General features: G+C 45.2%; 1 protein-coding gene across 1 annotated transcript in view; it reads right to left on the reverse strand.

The window, feature by feature from the left end:
* The window catches only part of radil (Ras association and DIL domains), a gene marked incomplete at both ends in the record, with an annotated part of 63,580 nt that extends 39,866 nt beyond the window's left edge, over positions 1–23,714 (reverse strand). The window contains 10 exons of the mRNA XM_084077462.1: positions 307–419; positions 2,521–2,672; positions 4,501–4,538; positions 6,512–6,642; positions 10,757–11,546; positions 12,906–13,112; positions 13,769–13,884; positions 15,128–15,235; positions 21,234–21,768; positions 23,631–23,714. Of these exons, the coding sequence (XP_083933588.1) occupies positions 307–419; positions 2,521–2,672; positions 4,501–4,538; positions 6,512–6,642; positions 10,757–11,546; positions 12,906–13,112; positions 13,769–13,884; positions 15,128–15,235; positions 21,234–21,768; positions 23,631–23,714 (2,274 nt within the window). The remainder of the gene's footprint in view (positions 1–306; positions 420–2,520; positions 2,673–4,500; positions 4,539–6,511; positions 6,643–10,756; positions 11,547–12,905; positions 13,113–13,768; positions 13,885–15,127; positions 15,236–21,233; positions 21,769–23,630) is intronic.
* Between the last annotated feature and the right edge of the window lie 2,932 nt (positions 23,715–26,646).

Consider the following 26,646-nt stretch of genomic DNA (forward strand, 5'->3'; position numbering starts at 1 on the left):
TACGTTCCCCGGTCTTAAAGGGTTAAATTAATGCGGATTAATCACACAAAACAAATGATCCGGGTGTGAACGGACCTTAACTCTCTCTCTCTCTCTCTCTCTCTCTCCCTGTGTGTGTGTGTGTGTGTGTGTGTGTGTGTGTGTGTGTGTGTGTGTGTGTGTGTACACACTGGTATACGACCCGTGTACAACCCTAGAACGTCACAACGCTGGCATAGTTCTGTGACTAACACTTTGCCCTTGTTTACTCCTCTTCCTGCCTGCCTCCCTGGGGGGGAGCATAGCGTTGCCATGGGGACACATTACCTTGGTGACATAGTAGACGCACTGCTGAAAAGTATACATGATCACTTCCTCCAGGATGGTCATGGCCTCCTCATTGGCTGAGATGGTTGCCGATAGCAATGACTCCTTGGACCCTAGACACACAGATGCCACAAAAAAAACTGATGAATATATCGTAGTAATATTTAGAAAAAAATATTAAATAGTGAAAATGAGCCGATCTACAAGCTTTTTTAAATAATTATTTTTTTTACATTTTTAAATAGTGAAAATAAGATGATCTACAAGCTTTTAAAAATGTTTTACAATAGTGAAAATAGCTGATCTACAGGCTCACAACGCATCGCATAGCGGCGCGTTGTGAGCTTCCTTGCAGATCTGACTGATATCTATCAGTCCTTGTCCCTTTTATGCCCATGTATGGAGATCCCTGATATCATCAGTATATATGCCCATAAATGGGCATTTCCCCTTTTGTGCCCATATGGAGCTGACAGAGCCGCATAAGAGAGAGTCGTGTCGCAAAGCGGGCCGCTATGGGCTGTAGTTCCAAACATTTCCACAGAGCGTTTCCGCATTCCATTCTTACAATTGGAGTCAACACTAGTGTTGTCACTCTCATAGTTATACCACGCTGGGAGCTGATTGATTTGTTTGTGCCTGATGCCATGACGACACATTGAGGTTAGACAACATCACTCCATATTTGGGCGTAGCTGCATTGGGAACTCCTTATAATTATGGTTATAGCTGAGTCATGATGACATGAGCGTGACATCAGAGGTCCACCGGATATATGGAGATACAAGGTTTCAGCCCGACAACAACAACAATAATAAAGCACCGAAGTCTGACGTAATGTGCGCATCCTACCTGGGTATAATTTCCCCCCCACCATTCTGAATTCCCATAGACGTGTATAATATCGCGTCAAATGACTCATATGGATATGAATTATCAACTGACGGTGAAAACAAAACGCTAATGTTACTTCCGCGAAAATTTAACTAATTCAGCGGATATGAGTGACTGACTATCGTAAACAATACAGAGCCACCTCCATGACAATATCGCAGAGACAGTTTGTTTATTTTTGGACCACAATTCTTATGTGAGACTATTATAAGATGACCCAACGTTATTCTCCATAGAGAAATGACTTCCGCGACCCAGAGGATGAACGAGTGACGTCAGAACCTCTGTACTCTATATGAGTGAGAGTGAGAGAGAGAGAGAGAGAGAGAGAGAGAGAGAGAGAGAGAGAGAGAGGGGGGGGGTGTCTTTTAGCTGTATCAGTATAAGTGTCATTGTAACAAATGACTCTTCAGCTGTTATCCCAATACTCATCATTAACACTTTGTTATCTCCTGCCAAGTGGATATAATACATTCAATCCTGTTTGTCAGTGTCTTTCTGCAGCTTAATCTTGCAAACTTTTTTGATTGATTGAATACTTTATTAGTCAAAAATGTAAACATTTAAGCAACGTTTCGGTCAATAGAGCTTCTTCAGTCATCTCTTCTTCAAAGCCTTAAAATGCATCCCCTGCTTTTTGCCTCTGGTCATTAATTTTTATGGCCAGTAGGGACATGATTTTATCTCCTGCTTCTGGTCAACCTGAATTAAACACATGCATTTACTGCTGTTAAAATATAGACTGTCTGATATGATTGATATATTTATGTTTGATAATATCACAACTTAACAATTGAATTTAGATGTAAACCTCAACATCAACCCTGGCGTCCCTATTTTGGACACATTTAAAAAATATGTCTTTGTAGAAATAGTGAAAACAAGCTCACGACGTGTTAAAAAATGACACCCCATGTTTTTTTGTTGTTTTTACAAATAGAATTTAAACTTTTCGTGTTTTTTTGAACCCACGAAATGTAAATGACACAATGAATTAATCACACGTTGTAGTGTTCCTATGGTGCGTGTGTGTGCGTGTGTGTGCGTGTGTGTGCGCGCGAGCGGTGTCTGTGTGTGTGTGTGTGTGATGTGTGTGTGTGATGTGTGTGTGTGTGTGTGTGTGTGTGTGTGTGTGTGTGTGTGTGTGTGTGTGTGTGTGTCTGTGTGCGTGTGTGCGCGTGCGTGCATGCGTGCGTGCGTGTGCACGTGCGTGCGTGCGTGTGCACGTGCGTGCGTGCGTGCGCGCGTGCGTGCGTGCGTGCGTGCGTGCGTGCGTGCGTGCGTGCGTGCGTGCGTGCGTGCGTGCGTGCGCGTTGTTACCTTGCAGTGTCTCCAGGGTGTGTGTGTAAGCAGGAGACCTCTGCTGGATGAAGTAGAGGATCTCTATGGAGTTGGACATCCAGAAGAAGATGGTCTGCAGGTCTGGGATCAGATCAGAGATGCTGAGCAGAGACAGAGAGGCCGGGTCCTGACTGCACGGACACACACACACACACACACACACACACACACACACACACACACACACACACACACACACACACACACACACACACACACACACACACACACACACACACACACACACACACACACACACACATACACACACACACATACAGGTTTGTTTTACTATCCTGGTGAGGAGATCAACATTTTTGGACGGGCATTTTATTGGTTGGGCAGCTTCTCAATCAAGAGCGGGGGCGGGGAATGAATGCTATTGGTCGTGTAGCTTGTCAATCAAATCATCCCGCCCCTCCTAGAGCATAACCTACTTTATCGTCAATTTTAAAATGAATGGGACCATAATTTACCAAAACGCATATCATGATGATTGAAAGGAGACTTTAAACTAGCGACTGGAAGGATATAGTATTTATGACAATGTTTATTAAGCTTAGAAAATCAAGTCTAAAGTTTGTCAAAAACCCATCTGCTAGCGTTGAGAGAAATTCTCTCTGACACCAGCAGGGGTAAAACAGCGAAACTACAGGCCATTCATATGAACTGTCACTTGAACTCACTTCCCATATAGAGTCAATTTCAAAGGCCAATGCTGGGCCCTTGCAGTGGTGGAAAAAGTACTCAAATTCTTTACTTAAGTAAATACTGCAATATAAAAATACTCTGTTACAAGTAAAAGTCCAGAATTAAAGTATTGGCATCAAAATGTACTTAAAGTACCAAAAGTAAAAGTACGAAATATTTGAAAATAGCAGATCTACAAGCTCACAACGCGTCGCGATGCGACGCGTTGTGAGCTTGTAGATCGGCTATTTTCAAATAGCCGATGTATAAAATAGGGCAAAAGTGGTTAATGTATGTTTTATAATATCATAATTTATATATGAAAAGTAGCTAGTAACTGAAGTTTTCAAATAATTGTAGTGGAGTAAAAGTACAATATTTGCCTCTGCGATGTAGTGGAGTAGAAGTAAAAGTATTGGAAATCGGAAATACTCAAGTAAAGTACAAATACCTCAAAATTGTACACTAAGTGCATTTACTTAAGTAAATGCACTTAGTTAGTTTCCACCACTGGGCCCTTGGTTGAATTATGATTAGGTAGTATCATTCTAAACCTATAAGCAGGGGCGGCCTTAATGATCTGGGGGCCCGTTTCAAGAGCTCATATGGGGGCCCCATATGCACCCCCCCCCCCCCCCCAAAAAAAAAAAAAAAAGATTTTTATTTTTTTTAGTTTTTTTTTTATTTTTTTTTATTAAAAAAAAATGTTGTGGACTGAAGTTGGTTTGCTTCCACAATCCATAATGCTGCATTTTCGAAATAAATTAATTAGGCTATCTGCTCTTCCACCATGGACAGACAGCTAAAACAACTCACTCACATGATTCACTTGAGCTGAGCCCTGATTCAATCAGATCTACATCATCTTCTTGCATGAAATTCTTGGACGTCGGCAAGCCAGAGGCGGGTCCCGGACTGGGATGCGAGTCAAAAAATATATTTATTTGGGGGGGGGCCCCCTGAGGTTGGGGGCCCGTTTCAATTGAAACGGGTGAAACATAGGAAAGGCCGCCACTGCCTATAAGGTACTGCTGTTCTACATACAGAGAACCAGTTGAAGAAATTGGAGATCGATGCTTTAACCTTCGCTTTTAGGATATATCCGAGACCATTAGGGTTTCATGGAAGATGCTGGAAAACGACTGAAATCTGTCATCTTTAATCCATGTATAAAGTAATGCATTTAAACATGTGTATAGACAGCAACAAGCACATTCTCTCTCTCTCTCTCTCTCTCTCTCTCTCTCTAAGGTGGAAAATAATACTCACTGCTGAGCTTGCTTCTGTGCCAACTCCTTTGTCCTCTCCTGCAAGTGTCACACACACACACACACACACACACACACACACACACACACACACACACACACACACACACACACACACACACACACACACACACACACACACACACACACACACACACACACACACACACACACACACACACACACACACACACAGAGACAGAGAGAGAGAGAGCAATTAAGGAGCTCATCAAACTTTTAGGTTGTGCGTAGGAGAGCTGAGCGTCTCAAAGAGCTCGCTAACCACCAGAAAACGATACCACTTCTCTCTTTACAGTTTACACTCACTCACACACACACACACACACACACACACACACACACACACACACACACACACACACACACACACACACACACACACACACACACACACACACACACACACACACACACACACACACACACACACACACCCACACACACACACACACACACACACACACACACACACACACCCACACACACACACACACCCACACACACCCACACACACATTCACACATTCACATTCACATTCACGCACGCACTAGCACACACGTTAGTAATTATCATATAGAGCGGATCATTTGTTATCTAAACTTCCAAATAGTCTCTTTTGGTGGTCAGGGTTGCTATGGCAACAAGACAGCGTGCTGCGGTCGTATATCTTCCAGTGGTCCAGACCCATGTACCCACAATGCATCAGTCGCACAGTTTCACTGCTACACACAGCAACGTCCGGTGTGTTAACCTCAGTGTAATCCGGAGGGTGTAAAATCTAAGTACTTTAATCATGTCTTCAAAATTTTGAAAGTCAACATGTTTCGACCATAACTACTGTCAGTGTGTATAATACACACATGTGTGTAGTTCTGGGTGTGTTACTTAGGTATACTAATTGTGATTGATTAACGCTGCTTGCATCTCTCATGTGTTCTGACATTATTTATGGACCTGTGTTTGTTTGTCAGACAGACAGACAGACAGATAGACAGACAGACAGACAGACAGACAGACAGACAGACAGACAGACAGACAGGCAGGCAGACAGACAGACAGACAGACAGACAGACAGAGAAATTCCACACAGTAGTGCACCTAAGGCTGTGGAGTGCAAACGTAAGCCAGTTGCAAGCAAAGCTGCCATCGTATACGCATATACGTGCGCTTACGCGTGCGTGTTGTGCATGTGTAAGTGAAACGTTCCACCCCTGCTGCTTAACGATTCACCTGACCCGACACGGCTGACCTGCTTTCTCCACATGAGGTCATCTTAAGTAGAAAACAGCGTTAAGTACAGTAGCTACAGCCACGAGCACGGAGAAACACAAGAGAGAAAGCACCAGTAAAACGCCCAGTGTTCATTTATCCACTCATAATTCAATGACAAATGGTGAAATGTTATGTGAAATACCCTTTAAATCAGGGGGTCTTCAACGTTTTTCAGGCCAAGGACCCCCTAGCTGAGAGAGAGATGAAGCAGGGACCCCCTTTATATTGTATAAAAGTGTTTCAGATTTGTTTTTACTTGGTCTTGCTCTTTTTTCCCCTCTAGTCTACACCTATACCTCTTTGCCAAAAATAGCAGATTTACAAGCTCACAACGCCTCGCAGCGCGAGGCGTTGTGAGCTTGTAGATCTGCTATTTTTGGCTAAAGTTCTCCTGAGAAAAGGGATGCTAGGGTTCAATGGTTAATGTAAAAAAATAAAATCATATCACACAAAGATTTGTTGGACCCCCTGTAGTAACTCTGAGGACCCCCTAGGGGTCCCGGACCCCATTGTTGAAGACCCCTTCTTTAAATCATTGGTTCTTAAAGTGGTTCCAGGGGGGGTCCCTGGGACAAAACATTTTCAGATGGGGGTCCGCGGCCAAATACATATCAATTTGGGGGTCCTTGACTACTGCTTTAAATGAACACAGGGGAGTTAAATGAACACATGGTCAGGGACAGATGGGACGATGTAATGGGGAGAGAGTGAGTACTGACCCATGCGATGCTCTGTATACGTCTCACTATCTTCAGCAGGAGCTTCCCGAAGCTGCCTGGAGGGAACGTGGCGGCTGAGTGTTGTATACACAGACACAGCAGGTAGGCTGGAGTCAGCTTATGGTCATCTCCTGAGAGAGAGAGACACAGAGAGACAGAGAGAGAGAGAGAGAGAGAGAGAGAGAGAGAGAGAGAGAGAGAGAGAGAGAGAGAGAGGAGAGAGATTACTTTTAGTCTTAGCCTTAAATAGGTATACTACTTGTATCTCTGTTTTTGGGTGGTGCCAACCACCCCTATATCTGGCTTTGTCCGTGTGTCCGTATGTATATGTATGTATGTATGTCTGTCCAATAAACAAACATTGATGACAACATCAATACGGGGGTCAATACGGGGCTCATCTAAGGCACCACCCTTTTCACACAGGGTGTGATTTTTAGCGGCGCTAGCCGCTCTATACCTGACTTTGTCCGTGTGTGTCAACGTTCTGATTGGTCAGGTGCGTCAACAAAGTGATTGGTCAAGCTTCACGTGATACATGGCTATAAACACATTATAAACACATATCGATGACAAAATGTATCAAAGGCGCCGCTACCTTCACACAGGGTGTGATTTTTTTTGTAACTCTGTTCTATTAGCATCATTGCTAAGTCCGGTGTATTTACATTACATTACATTGATATGTATTGTTCACTACTATGAACAATACGTCTAAATAAACAAATAAAGTAAGAGAGAGAGAGGGAGAGAGGGAGAGAGAGAAAGAGAGAGACAGTGTAGTAGAGTTGTATGTATTAGAATTAATAGCTGCTTAGTCTTTAAGAATTCATAAAAAATGTAATCTGTGAGGCCACAAACTAAACTAGCAAACCCACACTGAAATCTAATCCAAACTAAACAAAATATTAAAATGAAAAAAATAATGAAAACAAATGAAACATGCTAAACTATAATAACCTTGGAGAGAGAGAGAGAGAGAGAGAGAGAGAGAGAGAGAGAGAGAGAGAGAGAGAGAGAGAGAGAGAGAGAGACATACAGTAGATACATAAATATAAAGGTTCAGCTGCAGAACAGAACCTTTTGTACGCGTACTGTGGGAGCACAGTTCACCGTGGCAGCTCCTTTGTTAGGGTTTTCGGACAGGTTTGGCTTTATTTAGACAGGAGAGCAGCAGTAGAGAGAATTAAGCAGAGAGGCAGTGGGGGGGGGGTAAAGGACGTAAGACACAGCCCTGCAGCCCAAATCGAAAGCGATTGTGTCGACGACGCACTATCATGGTCGACATGAAGACAAAAGGACAACGGGGCCTTGCCACCAAGGGCTCCAGGACTCTCCAGGACAATTTGTCAAACTTAAAATATCCTCTTTCACACGTACAGAGTGAACTTTGCCCTGTTGCTTGCCAGACGTGCTGTTCTGCTCCGATAGAAGGATGCTGCCCCACCCGTGCTCACTCAGTGGCTTCGCGATATATTGTCTTGCCTTAATTTGGAGATGTTGCGATTCTCAATAGCCGGCTCAGAGAAAAGATTCTATAAGACCTGGGGTCCGTTCATGACTTTTTACCACAACACTCAGGCTGCATAGTGTGGCGTATGCCTGTTGCGACTGCAGCACACAGCAAACCTAAAATGTTTTTATTTTAATTTATACATCTGCTTTTTTTTCCTATTCTATCTGCTCTGATTAATTTTCGTGCCTTTTGTTTTTCCTTTTATTTCTAATTTTCTCTTACGATTGTGCCTGCAACTGTCCTGGGGATTGAGGGTGGGGGGAGGGTGGGATAGGGGTATGTAGTATTATGTACATTTTGTTTGTCTTTTTGTGATACGATATGAAAAGATTTGTATGTGCAGTATGCTTGCCCCTGGGCCTTGTACTAAAAACTAATAAAATGATCTTGAAAAGAAAATGTCCTCTTTCAAAATCACCTCTTTAAAACTCGCTTCTATCAACTTGCTCTCAATACCTGAGTGATTTTATATCGTTGCTGTCCGGCAGAAACCTCTTATCTCCATATTCTAGCCTTTTGTGTTTTTTCCGTAAATTAACTTCCTACTTGATCATAATAAAGTGTCACACAACAGTATCAAAAGTAGCAGATCTACAAGCTCGAAACGCGGCGCGTTTCGAGCTTGTAGATCTGCTACTTTTTTTTCGAATCCAGAAGAGTAACAGTTTTGGACATACAGTATGAGGCTTCCACCCGACAGAGACGATAACCTCTTTCAAATCACCTCTTTAAAACTTGCTTCTATCAACGTGCTCTCAATACCTGATTTCATATTTTTCCTCATCTACTTCTATTTCATCATTATTCATATTACAAGTAAGACGCGCGAACGCTGGAAGCGAACGCAGCTCGAAAATATTGTGCATTTACGGACTGTGTGTGTGTGTGTGTGTGTGTGTGTGTGTGTGTGTGTGTGTGTGTGTGTGTGTGTGTTTTGACTGCACTCTGGCGCCACTCTGTTGGTTGCACACAGGCAGTGCAGTGCACACATACTGCACACAGACAGACAGAGACACAATGAGAGCAGAGTTTCATAGTATGATCCACTTGGGCGGAGGCGCGGCTTCCGCGCCTCCTTCCGTGTTCGCAATTAATTATTATTGCATAGCTATAGTTTGGGCATGTTCAGAATGTGTGGCCGTTCGGAGCCAGGCCGCTCATCTGATCCACTTCCAGCTCGACACTGCACTTCCTTGATTCCTCATATCAGCATGTATTGACAGCTTACACAACCTACTGAGGACTTTAAGAAAATAAATCTACTTCACCTCACACGGTCAAAAAATAAAGGCTTCATTATATATACAAAAATGGCCATCGTTTTTTTTCCGCAATGTTTCCGGCAGAGCAGGCCTCTCATTCAGTGGACCTTAACGACCAACTTAACACATGGGGTGCCAAAACCGTATATATACGGTTTTGCAAAAGGTGCAAAAAGTTACCCGGAGTGCCAAAACCGTATTTAAACGTTTTTCGTTTTTTTCCACACGGGAGGGGCTAGAGCAGCTCTGGGAGTACCCATTGTGATCCTGAGAAGGATAGGCCAGATGGATCATCGGAAACTGGAAACCGGCTCCCCATCCGCTTCCTGTCTATTTCCTTCTTTAAAACGCCTATATCTCCGAATCTGTTTCCGGTGGGGAAAACCGGTCATGCGCGATCCCCCCCCGTTGTAACTCGCGAGTGAAATGTTATTGTTCCAGGATGTAGCCAGGGTCGTCGCGCTACATGAATGGATGTTTTTTTTTACGTGGATTTGCTCGTCGTGGAGTCTAGAGCTTTAAACAGCAAAGCGCAGTCAATGGGGAGAATGCTGGCACCCACGGTAAGTTGTTATGAAAAAATCCAGGCACCCATCTATGTGTTAATAGAGAAAGCACAAACAAAATGTATAACATGCCATTACAGGTTCAACCTTTTTTCTTGAGCTTTTGGGCCTGTGGGTCCCCGACTATCAGCAATACACCCGGCAAGTGTGAAGTTCATTAGATGAGTGGTTTGTGAGATCCGCTTGCTGCACGCTCTAAGTGGAGAGCCGCTCATCTGATGAACAACACACTCGCGTGTACTGTATGTAGGTCTTTTTTTTTTAAAAGACTTCTCTTTACTACTATATACTTATTTTAAACTTCTCTTCATTTTATTACTATTTTACATTATTCTGTGTATATTTGTGTTATTTATTCCTACTATTATTTTGCTCAACTATATTCAGAAAATGCTATTGGTTGTTTTGGTCCGTTGGTTAAGTAGACACTTTGTAACTGTTTTGAAACGCTGCTATACAAATAAAGATGATAATGATGATTATTATATATGCATCATAGACTGTGTGGTATTCAGACTTCCACTCTTACACCCACACACACTTGCACTTGTACCCTTTTCTATTAAAATGTTTTTTTCTCTATCATTCATACTGTGTATCTATTGTTGTATTATTTATGTTGCCAAATAATTTATGTTTTTTATTACTTTGTATTTTTTGTTGCTAAGTGAGGTGAGATTAATTTTATAAACTCCACAGGGTTTTCTAAATCTCACCTGCAGTGAGAGTGCCGCGAGTGCCGCGATATGAGCTTGTAGATCTGCTATTTTTGAAAAATCTTGAAAACGGTTTTTTTCAAAAAACTGTTAGGATTTAGAAAACATTTTTAAGAATCGCCTCAGGTCTTAATGGGTTAAAATGTGCAAATAAATAAATAAATAAGATAAAAATAAGCACAGACCTCCAGGCTCAATGAGGGAGACGATCCTGTTCAACAGCTGGTCCTCGTGGACCTGCTCGAACTCCAGCTGTAGCCTCCTCTTCTGACCTCCAACTCCAACCGCAACTCCAACTCCTCCTCCACCACCTCCTCTGTCCCCTACCGCCAGACTGAGGGTCCCACCTCCTCCCCCCGTGCCGCTGCCTTTCGCCGGTTTGATGCCGCGTCTCACGGCCACGGCCACGGCGCTGGCGACCACCGGCCCGCTCCTCTCCCGCAGCGTGGAGCCGCACATCTTACACGTCTCTCCTCCTCCTCCTCCCCCCATAATGAACCCCACCCCCTCCTCTCCCCCCGGCCCGCCCCCTCCTCCTACGTCGTACAGCTGCCCCAGCGAGCGGAGGCGTGCCAGCGTCTGGGCGGGCAGCGGCTTGGCGCCCGTGGGGTCCTTGTACAGGAAGATGTAGTGCGCGCCGAAGGAGAGCAGGTCGCCGTGGCGCAGCACGGTGGAGCGCTCGCACCGCGAGAAGTTCACCAGCACGGCGGCGTGGGGGAGGGGCTCCACGGCCACGCAGAGCCGCTGGCCGTCCGGCGTGTCCATGTCCGACGACGACGGCGCCCGGTAGCCGGCGCCGGCGCCGCCGGAGGTGTTGTTGTTGTTGCCGCCGCGGCGGGGCGGGGCGGCGACGCGCCGCAGGCGGCAGTGCAGCGGCAGGATGTCCGGGGACGACAGGCAGATGTTGGGGCGGGCCGACGGGGTCTCCTGGCCCACCGTGTGCTGCTCTCTGTTCAGCAGGGACACCAGGCAGTCCTGTGAAACACAGCCATATGTATGCAGTCAGGATGGATGGGGCACATTTCTTTAATTAAAGCAAAACTAAATGTCAAGAAAATGCACCCCCTCCCCACACTAGGTTTCCCGATTAATAGATGGAATACTTTATTAACAGTTTGCTACCAGTACAGAGGTACAGTCATACAATAATAAAGGGATAACACAAAAAGCCCTGAGGGCTTGTTTCCATTGTGGTCCTGTGTATTCAATCCATCTTGGACACTTCATGTACACGAACTTGTGCCTTGGACCTCCTTTTTTTCTTGTCATTATGATTTTCAAATTTGCATAAATGCACTTGTATATATGTATCTTTCTGTTGTACAAAAGAGCTGGAAATAAACTGAACTGAACTGAACTGAACTGAACTGAACTGAACATTCAATACTATACAAGGCAAGGGATCATCAATACTAGGAGCAGTAAAAGTACATTTACAGAAAAACAGTGGGGGGTAATTTCTTTTGGCAAGCTAGAAGACTTCCAGTCCAGTTCAGTCCAGCGGTTTTGAAGGAGGGTAGGGAGTCGTACTTTTTGATGGCTGGTGGTAGGGCATTCCACATCTTGGTGGCATAATAGTAGAATTAATTCATCCCCATGTTTGTGCCGAATCTGGGGGGAATGAGATCAGTGGAGCTCCCTCCGTGGGCATTTCTCAGTCTTTTTAAGTAGTTAGCTCTACTGTATGCCATAAAACTGAAATGGAACAGGAAACGGGTTATGATGCCTCGATCCTAACCTGGAAACCTGCTGCTACAGTTATGCGCCTATCGTTTTATGAGCCTATTGTGTTTGTTGGGAGCTGCCTGGCCAAGCCGGATGCACCATGACGGAAGCAACACCCCAGTCTCCACAGTCATGGGCAGCAACTTTACCAACCCCTATGCCACCTGGAAGGCCACCACCATGCAGTTTTAATTGACTGGCATTTACAAAATAAAGAGAGGGTGAGTTCGTCCTCACCCCCCATGGAACCCTGCATACAACCCTATTCCTTACACACCACTGCACTGATTCTCAAAGTGGGGTCCGGGGACACCCAGGGGTCCTTGTGGGGGGGGGGGGGGGGGGGGGTACCAGGGGGTCCCCAGCTAAAGTAGTTAACATCACAATCATTTTAACCACTTTTATCCATTTATATATTGGCTATGAAAAAGAAATAGCAGATATAAAAAATGTTTACACAAATCTTCTCTTCTAGGGGTCCCTGGCACAAAACATTTTCAGATGGGGGTCCGCAGGCAAATATATATAATAATAATAATTTAGGGGTCCTTGACACGAAAAGGTTCGAGAACTACCACCTTATACGCACTACTATACTGTATGTCTCACCTGTTTGTTGTAGCCCTGTAGCAGCAGCAGGTGTGGTGATTGGTAGAGGGAGTGCCTCACCCCTCCTCCTCCTCCTCCCCCCTGACTCCCCTCGTCTTTCCTCCGGCCGTTGCAGGCGGCGTCGCGTTCTCGGCCCCCGCCACGGGTTCCCCTCAGGGGGCCGGGCAAGGTGGAGTAAAAACGCTTGGGCTCGTCTCCGACTCCGAGCTGAGAAAACACGCAAAATAACACCAATCAGTCACTATATCGTCTCTGTCAAAACCTCAGGCTGGGAACCTCATACAGTATGTCCAAAACTGTTCTTTTTCAGGATTCAAATTCGAACACAGCAAAAGTAGCAGATCTACAAGCTCAAAACGCGTCGCTGTAACACTGTAGTATGATTAAGTTTTGCCCGTGTCCCCTAGGGTAGGTACCCTCACAAAAAAACTTGCAGTAATCCTAGTCTCTATACTGCATCCCCCTGGTCAGCCGGGGTGCCTGATGGAGGGTAAAGGAACTGGTTGGACTAACGTGTTCCTTCCACGCTCTACGTCCTACCGGGGAACCGGTAGGTATCACCCTGTCAGGTGATAAGAAGTGGCCTGCTCACTCTTCATGCATTGAAACGAAGCATGAGCTCAGTTTGGGGCTCTCCCCAGGCTGGCAGAGGGAGAGTAGCGCCCAGGATTACAAGCTAAGGCATTGGCACTGGGTGAAAAATGGGTTACAAAATCGTGAGAAAAAAATAAGTTTGTGCGTGCGTGCGTGCGTGCGTGTCTGTGTGTGTGTGTGTGTGTGTGTGTGTGTGTGTGTGTGTGTGTGTGTGTGTGTGTGTGTGTGTGTGTGTGTGTGTGTGTGTGTGTGTGTGTGTATGTCTCCACCTGGTTGAGGCTGGTCTCACTCAGACTGCGGCAGAGGGAAGAGGTGCCATTCCTTGGCAGCGTCAACGTTCCCTTGGCACGGTTCCTCTGGAGCTTACGGGCCTGAGCGTTGATGTCTACACAGGAAGAGGATATACCGAGAGGAAGAGGAAGCGTAGAGAGAGAACACGAAGAGGAAGAGGAAGCAGAGGAGATGAGTGAGAAAGAGACGGACAATCATTTTTAAAAAGGGGCGAAAAAATAAGGGACATCATTTTGGAATGGGACTGGGGGGGAAACAGAGACTGCTGTCCAAAAGCTATTTTTATTTTTTATTTACACATGGTATATACACCATTGGTTCTCAACGTGGGGTCCGGGGATCCCCAGGGGTACTTGAGGGGTTCCAGGAGGTCCCCAGCTAAATGATGGACAGGGACCAAATGGACCCTTATGGGTCTGTAACTCTGAGAGTGTACAAATGGAACCAAATGGACCCTAACGGGTCCATTTGGTTCCATTTGTACACTCTCAGAGTTAAATTAACATTGATTTACAATATGAATTGGGGTCCCAGAGACATACATGCCATTAAATGGGGGTCCGTAGCCTAATGCATGTCAAACTGGGGGTCCTTGAAACTAAAATGGCTGAAATGGCACTGCTAGAGAGCCGTAAACATCTTCTATTATGGGGGTCCCTGGCTTATCTTTTCAAATGGGGGTCCGCGGTCTAATAAGTGTCTATTTGGGGGTCCTTGGCACGAAAAAGTTTGAGAACCCATGGTATACACAACAACGAACAAACAACTGGACACGACATGACAATAATGTAGATATCTAAACAGGCAGATATATTGCAATTTTTGATATTATGGTTTGTATCTTTTTTTCATTTAATACTAATGTAGATATATTACACATGTAGATTATAGATGGATATAAATGTAAATATGGTATTTTTTTTGTCTTATGGCAGGTTATGAGTCATGAAGTCTGGGTCAAAGGTTGTAGTGAATCAGGTGATTTTCGGGGAGTCAGACGGGAGTCAAACGGGAGTCAAATGAACAGAGTGGCGTTGTGGATGGAGCCAAACATCAGTGAACCAGATGAAATGCGAAGCGAGCACCCCCCCCCCCTCCTCCACCCCATCCACCCCAACCCCTACCCACCCCCCCAGCGAGTCTGAGGACTGAGAGGAGACCATGCGATGGATTCACAAACGCTCACACAAACGCACGTCAAGTAGTCACTAGCGATGGGAGGGGGGGGATGGGAGGGGGGGGAGGGGGGGTGGGGTGTGGTACTGGAAGGGGAGTCAGGTAGAGGTGGTCTCCATGGACGATGATTGACAGCCACCCTACCTGAGGGCAGTCCCCACCTTTAGAGCTGGACTGTACCACTCGACCAGACCGCAGGGGGGAGCTCCTGTGTCTGCCCAGCCCAGACCGACCCATTAGAGCCACCAGGAATTGAGGCGTTTTGGACCCTACAGCAGGGTGGGAGGGATTAACAGAAGGGGACGGGCTAAGAGAACAAGCCCCTCCCCCCCCAAACACCAACCAAACTTTGATGTGACCTACTGTACCAAAATCAGTCAGATATCACGAGACTCATTTGGGGAATTACAATAGTTTATGATTTAGATGGGATGTATTAATTTCTAAATTATGTTGTGCAGTTATAGCAATATTTGTGTTCATAGGATGAGCAGGGCCAGATGATTGGCTGAAACGGGGGTAGGGAGCGCTCGGCTGTGTTAGCTTGGACCACGCGCGAGGCGGTGTTGACGTCTCGGAGGTACCGAGACTATGGGGGGGGGGCGATGATTTCCGATTCTGTCCTCATCAGGACATAACTCGAACGGCGCTGAGTCGGCTGAAGCGGACTTGCTCGCCTGAGCTCGCTCGGCGGTGCCTCTCGTGGCTCAAGTCCGCTTCATCCGGCCCTGAAACAAGCTAATTTTGCGTCCAGTTCAGATTACTATAGGGCAACACATATTCAAGTTTGTTGTCACTTTCTTTCCCTAGCTGATGCGTAAGACAGAAAAAAAAAATAACATCACGTTTAGAAAGCCATGGGTCTCATCTTTTCTGCTCAGCACACAGAAACTCGAACCGCATTTCACTGACATCCACCTGATTTTGGAGGAAAAGGTCACATGGCACAACCCCCAAACCCGCACCACCTGGTCACCATGCATAGAAAGAATGACGTGTTCACATTTCATATGAGAAAGAGATATTTAGCTGAAGGTGTGATGTGTAGGACTTCTTCTAAGTAATACATCACTGTCCAACTACTGTTAGTTCTGCAACTCTGAAGTCTTATTTGTAATAATTTATTATGCAGATTATTACTTGAAATATGGTAATTATAAGGGAAAAAATGTTGGTAAATGCTCATCTAAAGATATGTCAAACCTTAAAATTGCTTAATATGTTTACCCATACAGTCACAAAAACAAAGCCAAACATTGAGATTTTGGTGAGGTTGTTACACTAAACCAATTCCATTACTCAATTTTAATCTGATACATTTTCTGTTAATCGCATTTGAACTCTTTGAGTATCGTTTCTACCCCATCAGCAAGCTTTGTGCTTTCCTTCAAGGTTTCGATTTCAATTAGTCAAGAAGTCAAGAACTTTCCTTCCAATGGAGCGGCAAGTGACGCATTAAACCCACAGAGAGAGAGGGTTAATGACATTCAATACAAGGCAGCTCACAATACTGCAGTGGTTCCCCAACCTTTTCTGGATCAGGGGCCCCATTGAAAATCTACAAAGCGTTGGCGGTCCACCCATCTGACCACTTAATTCGGCCACGGCCCACATGTTGGGAATCATTGGAATACTGTACTGTGCTTCACCTGTGCTGTGATGTATTTAGAACATATCCTACACATACAATGTGTTTAGCAAGTATGTGTGTGAGAATACAATCCAACACACACTTAATTGCATTAATTCATTGCATTGCTTAATGCATGCAACACACACAAACTTCAGTATTTTCTTTATAAACACTGAGAGAGAGAGAGCGTGTGAAAGAGAGAGAGAGCGTGTGAAAGAGAGAGAAAGCGGGTTAGGGTGAATAATATGAATAAGTGTGTTAGTGTGTATCTGTTAATGTACCATGTTGTACATTAATTACCGGTAGGTATTTATAAAAGCTGAATTATTGAATGTTCCCTGTGCAGTATTAGGTGCAGGTACAGTATGGTCTCACGTGTAAATGGCACACATTTCATCTATTAGTGTTCTAATACAATTTAGTTCACTTTCACAGCAGCAGAGTCGGGTTGCTGCTCTTGTGTGTGTGTGTTGGCTTCACTAGAAAGGCTCTTCAGCACTATATGGAACAGCAGGACCTTAATTAGAATCATTGTTAACAGCTACATTATATTGACCCTACTATTTCATGCAATATGGCTGCTTTAAATTTCAGGTAATGGTCACTCACTCACTACACAGTTCCTACTCACTACACGCACGCACACACACACTCAAAAGAAACTGTACATTCAGGACTGGGACCATAATTGTAATTCACATCAGGACTGGCAACATAACTGTGCTGAAGGCGTGCACTGAACAGCTAGCAGCCGTGCTCCAGGACCTCTTCATCATCTCCCTGAGGCTGTGGGAAGGATGCCTAAGCTCTGGAAATCCTCCTGCATTGTCCCAGTAGTACCCAAGAAGGGATGTCCCTCGTTTCCTCCACGACTACAGGCCAGTGCGACTGGTCCTGCAACACCTGAAACCGCAGGTGACTGACTACCTTGTCCATGACCCTCTATAGTTCACGTACCAGGCAAACTCAGGGTAGAGGATGATGGCATCATCTACCTGCTAAATAGGGCCTACAGTACAGTATATCCACCTTGACCCTGGGGGGCAACACCGTGAGAATCTTCTTCGACTTCTCCAGCACCTTTAACATCATCCAACCACACCGTCTAGCTGAGAAGCTCACTGGCATGTACAGGTGGACCACTGCCTGGATCGTGACTACTACCTCACGGGTAGACCCAGGGTTCCCACATATTTCTCTTACCAGCATTAGTCATAAATGGATACCACCACGAGGTAGAGTGTGTCAGGATGCCCGGAACCCCATAGGGAGATAACTGACCTACCCAGCTCTGACATCATAGACCCCTTCCTGGAGCCCCATATATATATATTATGAAGCTAACCGAAACATCCAAACCTGACATCATAGACCCTATCTTTGGGCATGACTGACATCGGGGGCTGAGGGGCTCCATATATAGATATGACTGACATCAGCACCACAGCCAACAACACAAAAGGCAAAGGAATCCCCAGGTTAGTTCAGATCCATCAGCGATACCCAGCAACATCAACTACTGTACCTCTAAGACAAGAAGAATCAATACAGATCCGAGGTAGCTGGCTTTACAGTCCAGATATACACATTCCATGGATTCGTTCCCACTGATTCTCCCTCTCCTTAAGACTTGCCAAGGGGCATCTAAGTTTACTTCCTGCTTGGATACCATCACAGCGGGTCTTGAATCAGGTTTAAACAACCAGGCGAGTAGTTGGTCTTTTATACATACAGTGCAATAATGAGGCTCTTAACACTAGTGTGCTATCAATGCACCAAGAACAAGACTCGAGCGAAAGGTGTCACGTGACAAAAAGAACAGATCTACAAGGTAACAACGTGTCACGGTTTTGTAGATCTATTATTTTCGTCCTGTATATCCTGTATGCATGAGGCCACACTCATGCAGCTTGTGCGCCGCAGTCAGGGTTGCCAGATCTGCTTATCATAAGATTTTATTTGAAAATAGCCGATCTACAAGCTCACAACGCGTCGCATCGCGATGCGTTGTGAGCTTGTAGATCTGCTATTTTCAAATAGCTGATGTATATGTTAAAGTGCTCATGTGGACCATAGACGCTTCTTTTGGGCTGGTTTTCCTAGACCCGGTTGCTTGTTTCTCTCACAGAATCTGGCAACACTGACCGCAGTACTGCATTTTACCACGTTACGTACGTATTTCACGCAATGTTAGGCAACAACAATGTAAATCCAAACATTTTCCAAAACATTCAAGTCATTCCAAACCTGGAAAAGTTTCTTTTTTTTTTCTAGACTCAGACTTCAGACACGTCAGACATCAGGGCTGCCTGTCAATCGTATACCACTGAGTAGTACGGATGCACCCCAGGGCACAGTGCTGTCACCCTTCCATGGCTGGCACCCCTCCTTTCTCTTCCTGTGTTTCTACTGTAGCTGCTGTACTACTGTTTAGCATTTTGTTTTTTTATGCACCACATATATATCTGGAACAAACTCCCAGAAAACTGCAGGTCTGCTGCCACTCTTATTTCTTTTAAAACACAACTTTGAGGAGAAAGATAGATCTTTACCTCTCTGTGTGTCGCTGACTTTGATTGAGTTACTTATCTTTTTCTCTTCTGCACTGTAACTGTATCTGTTATGCATCCTAATGTAATTGTATATTTGTGTTTCCTTTGCTTGATGTTCTGTAAGCACAAGCAGCCTTGTTGTTGAAATGTGCTATACAAATAAAACCGGCATTCCCTACCTTTGGCAACTACATTCCCCCCACAGGATCAATAAAGGTCTGTCTGTCTGTCTGTCTGTCTGTCTGTCTGTCCTCGGCTATTTGAAGATGCGACGCGTTGTGAGCTTGTAGATCTGCTATTTTCAAACATTTTAGTACTTTTACTTTTGGTACTTTTGGTACATTTTGATGCCAATACTTTTGTACTTTTACTCAAGTACATTTTTAATTCTGGACTTGTACTTTTAACGGAGTACTTATACATTGCAGTATTGATACTTTTACTTAAGTAAAACATTTGAGTACTTTTTCCACCACTGACCTTTGGCAACTAAATTCCCCCCACAGAATCAATGTCTGTCTGTCTGTCTGTCTGTCTGTCTGTCTGTCTGTCTGTCTGTCTGTCTGTCTGTCTGTCTGTCTGCCTGCCTGCCTGCCTGCCTGCCTGCCTGCCTGTCTGTCTGTCTGTCTGTCTGTCTGTCTGTCTGTCTGTCTGTCTGTCTGTCTGTCTGTCTGTCTGTCTGTCTGCCTGCCTGCCTGCCTGTCTGTCTGCCTGTTCTAACAACGGGTGCAGATGTCAGTACAGGTGTGAGTTGGTTCAGTGCTGTGTAGGTCAGCACTATGAAAGGGAAGCGGTGCAATAATACCACAACACTTGAGTAGAAAGCTGTCATTCATAAAACCACTCAACCACACAACCACCTTCCTCCCTTCTAAAACACCTCCGGAGGCACCGGGGAGGGGAGGGGAGGGGGGGTCAGCTTTCATCCGATCAATCGACCAGCACCTCCATAATTCTCTCTTCTAGCACTTTATGCGAGGCACAGTAAAATCTCCACAGTGTTCATTTCACTCTTCGGGGTCCATTTGGATACATTTGTAACACGGCTCAGGGTTTACAAATGGATACATTAACTCTGGGGGTTTTTACTGTAATGGTAGAATGTGTTTTTCTCTCTCAGACAGAGTGGAGGATCCACTGGTGGAAACTGAATAAATCTTTAGAGAGAAGCACTAGTCTACCGCCCAGGTCTCAGAGCTGCTTAACCCTTTAAAACCTGAGGCCGATTCTACAGAATGTCTTCTCAATCCTAACAGTTTTCATGTCAAGGACCACCCAAAATTATATGTATTTGGCCTCGGACCCCCATCTCAAAATATTTTTGTTCCAGGGACCCCCAGAAGCAAAGAATTGAGTAAAAAAAATTACATATATATTCAAGGATTTGCAAAACAATTTACGATTTTTCAAAAATAGCAGCTCTACAAGTTCATAGCGCGTCACTTCGTGCCGCGCTATGAACTTGTAGATCTGCTATTTTTTTAGTAGCCAAATAAATCTTAAAATGACACCGATGCTTTCCCGGTTTCAATGGGTTAACCATGCACATGGCCACGGCTTTTCTATAGAATAATAACGACTCTTTAAAATACAGCCTAGATCTGTCTGCTGCAGCCTACTTATAGAGAGGAGACTAGAGGGTGCTTTCTTTCTTTCTTTCTTTCTCTATCCACACACGCACACACACAGCCACACACACACACACACACACACACACACACACACACACACACAAACACACATGCACGCACACACACACACGCATGCACACAGTACTGCAAAATAGCTAACAAGCTGTGTTTTTTTGCTGAGTTTGACATGTTAAGAATGAAGGGGAAATTAAAGACCAGCTGCTGTGAGTGGGTGTGTGTGTGTCTGTCTGTCTATCTATCTGTGCATGTGCGTGCGCACGACCGTGTGTGTGTGTGTGTGTGTGTGTGTCTCCATCTGTCCGTCTTGCTTCTCTTGTCCCCTATCTGTCTTATTTGCCTGATGTCCGCTGTCTCTATGCCTGTGTGCGCATGTGTGCGCATGTGTGCGCGCGTGTGTGTGTGTGTGTGTGTGTGTGCATAATCTCCTCACCAGCGGTGACAGTGTCCTTATCCTTGGCGTTGAGTTCCTCCACCTCCGCTCTCCGGCGCAGTTCGAACCTGCGAGCGTGTCCCTCTCTGGGCTTCCACAGCTCCTGGAGCAAGAGGGGCTTCTCGTTGTCGCCCAGCGGCCGCAGGCACTCCGTCCGCCAGCCCACGCCGTCTATGTCGTTGTTTCCGCCGCCGGCCCCGGCGCCGACGACTTCCAAGCGTCCAATCACATCGCAGAGGACGTAGGAGTGGGCGGCGGCCTTGTTGAGCGAGTAGCGTTCCAGCGCCTCCTTGACCAGCTCCTGGGCGCTGGAGCGCGGCGTGGCCAGGACGCTCTTGTAGTTGGCGCCGGCGCAGATCTCGTCGCCGAAGATCTTCAGGACGCCGGGGGCGGAGCTCTGGGTGGAGAGCTCGGCGGGGTCGTCCGCCGGCCGCTCCGGGGGCTCGGTCACAGAGCGCCGGTCGCCGCGTGACGTGGTGGTGGTGCCGGTCTCCACCGGGACGCGGTCCCGGTAGCTCAGAGTGCGGTACAGAACCTGGAAGAATACACAAATTAAACTCTGAATGTAAATACGCATGTCTGTGATATCAGATATATATGAATGTGTGGAATGCCCAGATAATGTGCACGACTATGTCCAAAAAATGCCCAAGCCATTATTTCCTGGAGATCCCCAGCAAAATGTGCTAATAATAGCATCAAACCACTTGCTTAACCACTTACACTGGCTATGAAAATAGACAGAAAATTGCCAGTGTAAAAAATGAGATTAAAAAAATCTTGAAAAAATGTAGACAGCAAAAATATTTTAAGGGGATTCCGATTCCTGGCACAAAATAGTCCGGTTCTGTGGCAAACCAGGGGAAGTGTAGAGGGAGTGTACTACCCTGTCCAGGTTCTACAGCCACCAGGTAATTGGCATTGGTCACACCTGGAGCCCATCCACTAATCAACCAGCTGAACCTTATATAACCAGCTCCAAACTGTTGCAACGTTGGTCGATGCCAGACAGCAAGGAGGCGAGACAGCTTCCACTAGCAGTAAGAGGCTTGTAAGAAGGACATCGAGTTGGATGTCATTCTCAAACAATGTGGAACAACTGTGGATGAACTTTGGATGTCTTCATATTTTGTGGCTCACCTGGTTTTTCTCTGTCCCTCCCCCACCTAGGCACTGTCAACTCCAACACCACTGGGGAAAGCTGGGTTTCCCCCCCCCACCCCCAACCTAAAGGCTCACTGCTCTCTTTCAGCTCTGCTTACAAGACAAGAGCGTGCCCCTGTAAGTAAGCCTAAACTCAAGGACAAAGACCCCAGCCGGGAAGAACCTCAGTTGCTTTTAATCCACGCCCCCCCTTTTCCCTAACCATTATTGAATAAAGACACTTTCTGTTATGCAAACTGACTGAGCCTCCTGTTTTATGGTGAAACATAATTCCACCACCCCTGGGTTGCCACAGTTCACAGACTAAAACATTAATGTGGGGACATGACATGAACAGGTTGGTTTGAGAACCACTGATACTAAAAGCCTTATGTGGAACTAGAGTTTCGGGGGGCTACGCCCCCCTCAACCCCAGCCGCGCACGGGGCCCAGCGTGGCCGTGTGTATATTGGGGGACCCAAATCGCCGGAGTAAAACTGTGGAGAATTTTTTTTGAAAAAGGAAAAAATTTGAAGAAATAATATTTGTTATGTTTCAGGGGGTCCACAGGGGGTCCGCGGACCCCCTGATGGTCCACTGACCCCCTGTGGAGTGTTGGGACGCGCGGGGACACCCCTGGAACATTTTTTTTTTTTTTCATGAAGGTGGTTGCTTGTTTCTGGCGCTGGCTGTGCAAACCTGGCAACCCAGCGCATGCTGCCGCACAAACGTGGCAACCCAGCGCATGCTGCCGCACGTTACACCAGAAATGGTGCCTGGAGAAAATGGTGACCAAAAAAAAAGTTTGGAAAAAAAGGAAAAAACCCCCGCAGCGGCTGCGTGCTGTTGTGGTGATGAGGTCGTGCGCACGGTAAACGGTACGAAGCTGCCTCCCCTTCCGTTTTGTCCGACATTTGGTGAGTAGAATTAATTATGTTGCGCGGTGGAAAAGGTGTAGTGAGCAGTGAGATGTCCCCTACGCGAGGCGTAAATTCAGCGCGGCCGCCGTGGCGAGTCAGTTGGCGACATGTGGTCTGGCGGTGCGTTGTTTAGTCGATAACAGAGCTGTGGGGTGTCGACACCGAGGGTGCGGAAGTTGGTCGCCATTTATATAGTTAGATTGTGAAATAATGTGGAAACGACCCAAACATTACAAAATGAAGTAAAATCCTCAGTGTTCATTCACAAGTGTACAATGTACAACCTGTACACTCTCAGACACTGTACAGTATGACAGATGGATCCTTTGTGTACCTGTGTGAAGGTTCTGCTCTGACGCTTCATGCGGCTCTTGGAGGGCAGCGACATACTGGCCCCGGACGAAGAGCCGTAGAACATGATGTCACTGCTGGTTCCACAACAACTGACACACACACACACACACACACACACACACACACACACACACACACACACACACACACACACACACACACACACACACACACACACACACACACACACACACACACACACGGTGAACACAGTGTAGCACACAGTTGAAGGACATTATTTCTAATAAATCTGTGAACTACAGTGAGGAATCTTAGTTGAATCCTAAATTAAATCCATAGTACATTACAAAATCATTGCATCTATTTATCACTGTGTGTGTGTGTGTGTGTGTGCGTGCGTGCGTGTGTGCATGTTTGCGTGGTTCTTACCCAGATACTGGCGTAAATGTGTCGCCCCTTGCGAGCCACAGCACTGACCTCAGGGGTCAACAGCACAGGCTTGAGGGTCAGACGTGTCTCATGTCTCACTGTCTCCTGTCATACTGGACAGGAAGAGGGAAGAAAAACATAAGCATCACTTCACAACTAGTCTCATGTATAGCCAGACAACTATTCCACAATTTCTGAATGCTATTATAGAGTCTGGAACTACACCTCCTGAATTCTATATAAAGTCTAGAACTACACCTCTTGAATGCTACTGTATACAGAGTCTGGTACTACACCTCCTGAATACGATACGATACGATAATACTTTATTGCCAGTTCACACTGAAATGTGTCTTGCAACCCAGCAGCCATGTATGCAACACATAAACAGTACACACATTTGACATGACACAAAAAACAAAAATAAAAATAGTATACATACAGTACATAAAGACATAAAGATAAGAGCAATGTACACCACTCAGCCTACCCCTGGCCTAAACTCCTGATTAAGCCTCAATGTCGTCTGATGGACAAAGGACCTCTTCAGTATGACCTTATTGTATGTTGGAACACTGTATCTCCTTCCTTAAGGTAGCAACCTATATTCTCCATACAAAACATGGCTAGTGTTTGAAGTGATATTCCTTGCCAACCTTAGCATACTGTTATTATACGTAGATGTATAGAGCCTCTGAAGTGGTTGTCCAACAATCTTTGAACCTATGTACAGTTGCTGCAGCAGTTGTGACTTAGGGCTAAGGCTACAGACAGACATCCATACCAGGTGGTACTACAGTACTGAAGAACACTCATAATAACAGAATCTGTCTACTAGCACCAAAAGATCTCAGACGGCGAAGGAAATAGATTCTTTACTTTGTCTTCTTACCCACTGATTCTCAAAGTGGGGTCCGGGGACCCCCAGGGGTACTTGAGGGGGTTCCAGGGGGTCCCCAGCTAAATGATGGATAGGAACCAAATGGACCCTTATGGGTGTGTAACTCTGAGTGTACAAATGGAACCAAATGGACCCTAACGGGTCCATTTGGTTCCATTTGTACACTCTGAGTTAACTGTGAGTTAAATTAACATTGATTTTACAATATGAATTGGGGTCGCAGAGATATAAATGCCATTAAATGGGGGTCCGTAGGCTAATGCATGTCAAACTGGAGGTCCTTGAAATTAAAATGCTTGAAGCTTGTCATCTGTTCGTCATTTCCGTTCACGAAAATGTATTTGAAAAAATTATATATTTTAGAATTTCCATCTCTGATAAGCAGCAAAGCTATATATGCTTCGATTCTTTTTATTTATATTAGGACAAATTAGCGCGACAGTAAGAGAAACGGAAGCGGGGAGGATGATCTCTGTCATTTTAGATTTCTTTGGCTATTCAAAGAAACTGGACCCCCCGGCTCGCAGTAAACTGATGCAGAGATGGTGGATAGAACAACACATCAACAGGTATACAGTAGGTTTATTAATTCTGTTCAGCGTCAACATGTCAATAGCTTGTTTCGATCGAGCATCCAAGTCATCCATGTTGATCTTTCAAGGTCATGGAAACTCAGATGATCCGGTGCATCACGTTTTTTGAAACATTTCGGGGGGGAAATTACGTAAACTATCCGGTTCAGGGCTTCGTCACTATTCAGGCTCCTCGGACTGGCCCCGATGAGGTGAACGGAGGTGATGCAACTGTCCTTAAATGGCTCTGCCCCAACCCATCCCTTCGACGCAACTCTCCTTAAATGGCTCTGCCCCAACCCATCCCTTCGACGCAACTCTCCTTAAATGGCTCTGCCCCAACCCATCCCTTTCGACGGATGTATTATCAGTTGAGTTAAAGCCTACTGAAAATATTCCTCTGGCAGCACAGCTTGCATTGAAGGGGTGGGCTGCTGTCTGTTTGATGTGACTTGTCTTCAGTGGTGGAAAGTAACTAAGTACATTTACTCAACTACTGTACCTGCATTTTGAGGTTATTTTCTTTACTTTACATGAGTATGTCAAATTTTCAGTACTTCTACTCCACTACATCTCAGAGGCAAATATTGCACTTTTTACTCCACCACAATTATTTGAACACGTTACTTTGTAGATTTTGACTATTATTACAAAACATAGAGTAACCACTTCAGACCTATACATTGCGTCCATTTGAAAATAGCACACATGCGTCGCGATGCAACGCATTGTGAGCTTGTAGATCTGCTATTTTTAAATGATTTGTATACATTTTATACATTTGAAAACTTTTGAAATGGGACATTCTGCATAATGAGTACTTTTACTTTCGGTACTTTAAGTACATTTTGATGTCAATTCTATTGTATTTTTACTCAAGTAAATGTTTTATTCCGGACTTTTGCTTGCAACAGAGTATTTCTACATTGCAGTATTGATACTTTTACTCAAGTAAAAAAAACATGAGTACTTTGTCCGCTACTGCTTGTCTTAGAGCCTATAGCTTGCAGGCTATAATGCATTATTTTCTACAAATATCTGGCTGATGACGGTCTGAAATGTGCTGCTGTTGTTGTTACTAACTAAGTGGTACTGGTGGGATAACGTGACTATTTAAAATGCCTGCTAATCCA

The sequence above is a fragment of the Gymnoscopelus microlampas genome (genome assembly GCF_963454915.1).
Source record: "Gymnoscopelus microlampas genome assembly, chromosome: 2".
NCBI lineage: Eukaryota > Metazoa > Chordata > Actinopteri > Myctophiformes > Myctophidae > Gymnoscopelus > Gymnoscopelus microlampas.